Raw genomic sequence first — 8,955 nt, 5'->3', positions numbered from 1 at the left:
AAAAAAAAATTCAACTGAATCTTTTCAATTAACAGCAAGAGAAAAATAAACTCTCATTATATTTGATGGTCTTCAATTTTAGTCACCGGTAGCCTAGTGACAAGAAGCTGCACTGCAATCCTGAAGGCACACGGTTTCAATCCACCAAGCTACTCTGCATGAGAATGACAGGCAATCTCCTCCCTGTTGGAGGATCAGCTATGGGTCAGTTCCAACTTCACAGCACACAACAGTTTTAGTCAAGTAACTTCTCTTTTATTAACTTTTCACTCTTTGCGTCTTCTGTTCTACAGCACTTTTTTAATTAATAGAAAAAAACAGAAACCATAATTGTACAATTTGACACAATAAAGATTTTATGGCGCTTTCTATTTCACAAGGAAATAGCCAGTGGTTATTCAAAGTTTGAAGATTCAACTGAATCCCTTCAATTATCAACAAGCTTCATGGTGTATCCTGTAATGGATACACAAAGAGATGGTATTTCACTGTTAAAGCACAGTATCAAATCTACTGTGTCAAATACTATATGTAGAGTCAAATACATGAAATCAGCACTCATAAAACTTCCTATTCGCAGTTGCTGCTGTATGACCAGGGACTGGCAGAAGAAGAATTAATGCCTTTGAGTTGTGATGCTGGAGAAGAGTGTTGAAAATAACCACAGACCGCCAAAAGAACAAATAGGTCTGTCCTGAAGCGAGGGAAACCAGTTTGCTCTTTGGGGACAAGGATTTTGAAGCTCCATCTTACATACATTGGGCATCAACTAGTCCGTGGAGGACATTATGTTTGGAAGGATGGCAGGATGGCACAGGAGAGGAAGACCCTGGACAAGACAGATTGACACAGTGACAGTGGCAATGGGGTCTGGTGTGTAAGAGATAGTGAAGCTGACTCGGGATAGGGTGGGGGTCAGAGCCGTTGTTCACAGGGTCGATGTGAGCCAGTCAACTTGAGGGCACATAACAACAACAACACAATTTTTAAAAGATTATAATGCTCAAGACAGATCCTTTCCCCCACCCAACCCCCAAACATTTAAGCTAAAGTAGTGCTTTCTAAAAGAAGATTTCAGGGGATATTTTTGTTTTAAAGCTTAAATTTTATCTCAGAGCCATTATTTCAAAGGTTCACTAGTCTGCATGGCTCCAGGAAGTCCGGAGTCTATAAAAAATTTTAAATTCTGATCTATATCTTCCCCTTCTCAATCATGATTCTTCTATAGGATCTTTGACTTCAAATGATTAAAAGAAGTCACAGCAAAACAGCATTCTTGACCTCTTGTCTTGCAAGCTAAATTTTACATAATCAACTTCATGGAGGGAAACATGCAAAATGTTCCCTTTGAAGCAAAATGAAACTCAAAGAAAACGCTGTCTAGAAGTACAGAGGTGAGTATTGAGTGCTATGTAGCTCCAGGAAGCAGCACCGTTGACAAATGCAAACAGCAAAGACCACCCCACAAGCATAAGCAGCTACAGTGGAATATGCCTTCGCTTGTAGAAATGCATTCCCAGGACACTGGGAAGAAGGGGAATGAAGTCTCTTCCCAGAGTTTAAATACATTTCATGCATCAAGCCTTGTCTGAATCTGATTTATCTAGCTTCATTTTTTATTTATTTAATAAATAAATAAATTTAATAAATAAATAATGCCAATACCTTCAGGATGTGCCTCACTGCCTCCCCGGGGGCCCCTATATCACTAGCTAAAGCCTCAAAAGCAAGGAGGAGAAAAAGCATGAATACCGGCCACTGTGGTTCAAATCCAAAAGAAATTCTGCCTTTTCATTTTTATCTTCATTTGAGACTTCCATATGGACCAGTGTACCCAAATCCACTTGACGGTCAGATGGTAGGAGAAAGTGTTTAGCACTGTATATTTCTCTTATGAGTAATGATACCAGACGGATTATGAAACGAATATCCTCCAGCACACCAAGAGCCAGGGGCTTTGTTGCCATTTTCTTCCAGGAAAATTACTTGGAAAGTAATGGGCTTTAGTTAAGTCTCATTTCTTAAAAATTTAAGATTTAAAATATGTATTAATGTATCAGAAGAAAAAGATATTTTATTCCTTCATCTCATTTCTTTTAAAAAGTTCTTTTAAAAATTGAGTATGCCTTTTCATTAAAGATATATCAACTAGTGATTTAATATTTATAGCATTTTAAGTACAATGTTGTATGAATGTCATTTTTGCTATAAGTACTTGTTTTCTTTCATATTAATTGTCCTGATAGTATAAAAAACAATGTATATGAACAGACTTTATAAGCAAACCAATATAAAATAATTTTTTATTTAAAAAATTATTGTCCATGAAAATGTTACTAAATGTCATACTTCTAAATTCAACTAAATAATAATTCAAACAAACATGCTTACTTAGTAACAATATTAGATAATGTATACACAGGTACTTATATACACAGATACATTGATATGTATATAAACACTTAGATTATTTTGTCTCCTACCAAGTAAACCAAAATTCATTTTCTCAGTAACACTATGAAGTAGAAACTGTTATGAACCTCCTTACACAAATGAGGAAACTGAGGAACCAAGTTCAGTGACTTTTCTATAATAAAAAATAAGTGGTGGCTCCTGAATTCAAGTCAAGCAGCTTGACTCCAGAGCTCAGGTCAAGTGTTGTATTTAGTCTGTTGGGTATCCCAAGTGGCAAGTGCCAAGCTGCGCTGCTCTGAGGATAAACCATAACAGAAAGGGACATAAAAGCAAAATTCAAATGTTCACCTGTGCTGTGACAGCAACTGTGTTTTTAAAAAACAAGACCAAAATGGATTATTACAAAATGTTAACAACCTTCACCACTGGGAAATGGTTACTCTTTTATCAATTCTACTACGTTTGTGAAAAAAAAAAAAAAAAAAAAAAAGAGGGGAGTTTTCTCCCGTGTGATTTATGGCCTCTGAGGCACTGCTTGGAGGGTCAGCTATGAGTTTACTCTGACTCAATGGCACACAAAACCTGACAATTTGGGGGCTTTAAAAATTAGATAATACACATATTAAGTTTGATGAAGGAAAGGTTATTTAAAATAAAGCCTGATTAAAATGGTATCACTAAAAAAAAAAAAATGGTATCACTAGAGAAACGGAAGACACTGAGGCGTGCAAGAGTTCTAGACCACTCACTGCATACTCAGTTTTGCATGATCAACAACACCAAGCTGTATGGAGATACACAGGCAGAGACACACAATAAAACAGATGCATTAACAAAAGGAACTGTACCCATGATCACGCTTACTTTAAAACAAATGAAACTGAAATTCTTTTTTTTTTTTTAATCAGACAAGAAAGAGTGAAAGTAAAAATTCCCTCATGCTTCCAAAGTACTGCTTCCCCTACCCCCAAAGCAAAACAGGGGGTTTTAAGTAGAAGATCATGACAGACTCCAACGACGCACCCCAAAATGGTTTCTCTCCCAAACTGAACCACAGCTCAGGCGGAAATATGTGCAAGCTGACCTCGAGGGCCAGTATTTAAAACAAATCATCATCATCAACAACAAAAAAGCCAAAGGCAATCATTTATGTACAACACTATTTGTTGAATCTGAATCAGTCCATAGCTGACCCTCCAGTGGGCTTTCAGAGGCAGTAAATTGCATGGGAGCTGACTGCCCATCTTTTTCCCACTGAACAACTGGTAGATTCTAACTACATTCCTTTGTGCTGACAGTGCAATTTGCAACCACTAAGTCATCAGTACAATCATAAATATTTTTAAAAGTCTTAAATACTGGGGAGCTCTGGTGGCCTAGTGGCAAGAAGTTGCATTGCAATCCCAGAGGCGCACGGTTCGAATCCACCAGATGCTCTGCCAGGGAAGGAGGGGCAATCTCCTCCTGTACCAGTCAGATCTGATTTGACGGTACACACACACACACACACACACACACACACACACACACACACAAATAATTTAAAAAAAAAGTCTTAAATACTGATAGATGATTAATAAAAATGACAACAGTAGAGCAGAATGGTTTCTCAAAAGTCCTGACTCATACTCAGTTATATGCTTAAAAGTTTCCGAGGGAAACCCACAAGCATCTGCGTACAAACGTGTCACAGTGAATGTTAATTAACGAAAGCATTACTTGTTGTTGATTGCTGTCAAGTCGGGCACAACTCATAACGACCTTATGAACAAAAGACCTGAAGCTTTTCTATAACTATTGTCATTTCTCCAAGTTCATAGATTTTTTTCCAGGGGCATACTGTTTAGGAAGTGGATGCCACGCCTGTTTCCAAGTCTGTCTTAAATTGGGAGCTCCACCAAACACTGTCCATCATGGGTAACTGTTATGGCATTTGACACCCCAATAGCACAAGGTTCAGCATTACAGTAACTCCAGGTTACCTCAGTACAGCATATTGACAGAAGAGTGCTGTACCACTTAGAAGAATCTTTCTACAAAATGTAATAACAACTGATTTTTAAATATAAAAGTCCTCCCTGAGGTCTTGTTGACTCTAAACATGAGGCTTAAGCAAAAAAACAACCAATATAGTAAGTTGTTATGTGTCATTGGGCTGCCTGCAACCTATAGCAACCCTATGTATAGCAGCTCTGAACCCTTCTTGTCCTTAGCCAGTCTCACTAATTACTCCACATCAAATCCCTACACATAAAATTTCTGACGTTTAAAATTTTCATTTTGTTTTCCCAAACCAGTAACTTCTTTAATTCCCCTACTAAATTTAACTGCCCAATGCTGATCTTCTATTGTTTAGGTAACAACAGATTTGATCTTATCCACTGTGATTCAGGCCGTGGTCTTTTCAATCACTTGCTAGGAATCTGAGAGCTGGACAATGAATAAAGATGACAGAAGAATTGATGCCTTTATAGTGCAACAATGAATAAATGGAAACCCAAAATCTCTGTAAGTGTTCATTAAAATTAATAAATTTAAAAAAAAAGAACTGATGCCTTTGTGTTGTGGTGTTGGGGAGAAGAGTACTGAATATCCTATGGACTGACAAAACAACAGACAGACATGTCTGGGAGAAGGTGCAGCCAGAGTGCTCCTTGGAAGCAAAGATGACAATGCTCACATGTTGCTAGAAGATGCTATTCCTTGGGAGGGGATATCATGCCTGGAAAGGCGAAGGGCCAATGAAAGAGAGGAAGAGCCTCAAGGAGATGGCTGTGTCAGGGATGACGAGGACGGCGCAGGTATGCATACTGTCTTCCATGTGCTGTTTTCAATCACATGTCTTAGAGATTGATGAATAGCTCCATAAAACATGGTATAACCAGTAAGAGGCCACGTAAATGTTTCTTTATTGATAAAAAAAAGTATTTCAGAAAAAGAAGGATAAAGAAAAAAGTACTAACCTTTTTTCTATTTTAGGACCTATGTATGTGTGTGTTTTAAATTTCTAGGAAATCAAATATACCCATTTAATTTTCTATTGTCTCTCGTGTCCCAGTTCTTACCAGTGTCCATTTGCCAGACGTACACAGAGCCATCCGAGCATCCAACCACCAGGTAGTCATCAGAAGGCCTCCACTTGATCACGTGGATAGGGAAAAGGTGCCGAGATGCCAGCATGATGCACTTTTTCTCTCGCAAACTTAGAAGTCCTACTGAGTGGTCGCTGGCTACCGAGCAGACACAGTGCTGCACTCGTGCCTGGAAAGAAGAAGAAACCTGGATCACCTGGAGATTAAAGGCTGAATAAAATCGATCCTGCCCTCAATACCTAAAAAACAAACAAACAAACAAAAAAACCAACAACAACAAAAAAACAACCAAACAAAAACCCACCCCAAAGTCAGTATACACTCAGCACCTTGGCCGACCAATCTTAAGACGAGGTTGTGTTGAAACATCTGCATTTCCTCATACTGTGCACAAAACACCCAGTGGAGGAGCGTCAGGGGTGGGAATACTACACCATTATTCCATAAAAAATGGGAAGGATGTGCTTGGAGATCTGCTGTTCCACTCCAGGGATGACCTTACTGCAAAGATTGCTGCGTTTGACCTGGCAAAGCGGAACGCAAATTGATCTGTTATTATGGGCTCTCTCGCCACAGTCCGAGCGCGCCTTTGTTTCCAGCTCCAGCTGCTTTCTGCGTTGCTGCTTTCTGTCGGTGAGCCTGTCATTTAGGCTCCTGCTCCTTTCTGCACCTCTGCTCAAAAACACCACCCTCGCAGGCCCTCTGTGCCTCCAATTCTTAGAGCCCCAGCTACTTTACACTGTCGCGTGGATGTGCTTCCCTCCACGACGCCTGCAGGGGCACCAGCTCCACTAACCACATTGCAGTCCGTTCAACGCACTGTCCGTCCATAGCTGTGCGGGGTCGTGGGGACCTGTTTCTGAATGCAAACCCTCGGTGGACTCATTTTCTTTTCATCATGATTTTGCTTTATTGTCTTCAAGCTTATTTTGATTTTAAATGATTTCTCTTTTTATAAATAATCGAAAGTAAATTTTCAATGTGGTCAGGAATTAATAGTGTAAAGAATAGTATGCTTCAACTGTTTACTTAGTTTTGAATTTCAAGTGTGTTGTTCTTTGTCAGCTTTATGTATCCTTTTTGCTTTATATTTTAATCACTATGATCAGTATCAACCTCAAACTCACTGCCTTCAGGTTGAGACAGACTCACAGTGACCCGCCAGAAGGTTTCACAAGACGCTGTGATTTGTTAGAAGGAGATTGTGGTTTCTACTGCTGAGCTGCTGGTGGATTTGAACCATCTGAGAGGTCCAGCCTTTGGGTGAACAGTGCAGCTCATGACAGACACGACTCTAGATTGCCCTGAGATCAGTGTAACAGGTGTTTCTCAAATTTCAAATGTAAGAGAACTAAGTTTAAAAAGATAACATACTATCAGTTGGCCAGAGATAGCTGGGTCCACTCTGGATTCTTGAGTCTGTTTCACTGTTCTATATGCCTGTCATTGTACCAGAACCATGCTGTTTTGGTCATTACTTCTGTGTAGTAGGATTACTATGCCTTTCCATTTTTGTTTTTCAGAAGTGCTTTGTTTATTCAGAGTCTCTCTCATCTCCAAATAAACTTAAAAATTTCTCTTTCAATCTCATTGAAAAAGTAATTTTGTATCTGTAATGGGATTGCACAGAACATGTAGAAAGACTTCTAGTAGGATTGTAATTTTTACTATATTGAGTCTTCCTATCCATGAACATAGAACAATTTTCCATTTATTTAAGTTTTTTATTGTTTCTCACAGAAGTGTTCTGTAGTTTTCTTTGTACAGGTCTTTTGTATCTCTATTTAAGTTCATTCCTGGGCCCATTTATTTATGGTTAACTGATGTTCAACACGGAAGTAAAATTGTCAAATGAGAAAATGACAACCTATTCAACAAATAAATGGTGTTGGTAAAACTGGGCTGCTACTAGGAGAAAGTTGAAACAGGATCCACACCTCACACCATGCACAAAAATCAACTCAAGGTGGATCAGAGACCTGGGAGTAAAGCCCCAAACCAAAAAGTTCAAGAAAAACTGGGATTAAGCTGAAAGCCCTAGTCTACAGTATAATGAAACTGACAAATACAGCCAGAAATGCACAATCTAGAGAGGATAAAATTAATGAATGAGACCTTCTAAAGACTAAGCCCCTGTGTATATCAATCAAAAACTTTTACCAATAGGGTGAAAAGAAAACCTACCAACCGGGAAAAAATATTTGGTAGTACCACCTCAGACAAGGGTCCCATAACAAAAGTTTATGACCACTACTTGGTCTCCAGAAGAAAAAGACCAATAGCCCAATTACAAAATGGGCAAAAGACAGAGAAAGACTTTTCACAGAAGAAGATATTCTGATGGTGAAGAGACATATGAAGAAATGCTCAAAATCCCTGGCAATAAAAGAGATGCAAATTAAAACCACAGTGAGATACCATCTCACCCCAGTAGCAGTGGCAGGGTCTAGCAGGAGGGCAGCAATAGATGCTGGAGAGGAGATGGAGAGGTGGGAGCACTCACACACTGCTGGCAGGATTGTAAAATGCAACCTCTCTGGAAGGCAGTCTGATGTTTCTGCAAAAAAAGCTGAACACAGAAACTCCATATAACTCAGTTATTCCAGTACTAGGAATATAGCCCAAGGAAATTAGAACTGAGACATAGAAATTTGTACACCAAAGTTCATAGCTGCATTATTCAGCATCACAAGAACATGGAAACAGACCAAATGTCCAACCACAACCAAATGGATTTAGAAATTGTGGTAGATTCACACAATGCAATACTGTGCAGACCTCTGGAGCAAAAATTTAAAAAAATACTACGTAACACGGGAGAGACTGAAGAGCATTATGCTTCAGAATCAACTCAGTCTCATAAGGGCAAGTACTGCATAAGACTATCATTATAAAAACAGAAGGAAAACTACTAAAATATATATGGATATCCAAGGAAGAGAATAGGGGGAGCAGAGAGAGGGGATGGGTAGGGGCAAAATTACAGGGTTGCACAATTTGGTGGGTGGAGGGAGGGGGTCATGGAAATGGCAAAGATCAGATGGGGTCCTGAAAAGACAGGGTAATGGTGCATATAGTCCAATGGTGGTTCATTTTACAAAACATAAGGAGTGAGAATTATTGCACAAAGCACCATGTGAATGAAGAATAGTGTGAAATAAAATATATATGAAGTTTGTAAGCAAATCAATATAAAATAATTTTTAAAAAAAGATAACATAAGCCTTTATGAAAACATCACACAGAATTTTCTTAAACAAGCATGTGTTAGACATTTCATGTTCCTATAATATTTAATTGAAATATCAAATGTTATTTTTTATAAGAGATATTAAAGATTAAAGGACATCTAGCTTCTGTAATAAAACTTAGCCTTAAACCAACCGAAAAAGCAAAATAAATTGGTAGACTACACATACAACTTAAACATAGGGAGTATTAGACAAAA

At 38.5% G+C, this 8,955-nt stretch overlaps 1 protein-coding gene across 2 annotated transcripts in view; it reads right to left on the bottom strand.

The window, feature by feature from the left end:
* The window catches only part of WDR7 (WD repeat domain 7), a 349,149-nt gene that overhangs the window by 300,892 nt on the left and 39,302 nt on the right, over positions 1–8,955 (bottom strand). For both annotated transcript variants that reach the window (XM_006891734.1, XM_006891735.1), the window contains exon 12: positions 5,481–5,676. In XM_006891734.1, the coding sequence (XP_006891796.1) occupies positions 5,481–5,676 (196 nt within the window). The remainder of the gene's footprint in view (positions 1–5,480; positions 5,677–8,955) is intronic.

Source organism: Elephantulus edwardii, unplaced genomic scaffold (assembly GCF_000299155.1).
Source record: "Elephantulus edwardii isolate Elephantulus edwardi_28Jun2011 unplaced genomic scaffold, EleEdw1.0 scaffold00103, whole genome shotgun sequence".
Taxonomy (NCBI): Eukaryota; Metazoa; Chordata; class Mammalia; order Macroscelidea; family Macroscelididae; genus Elephantulus; species Elephantulus edwardii.
This window is presented reverse-complemented; position numbering and strand designations above follow the sequence as displayed.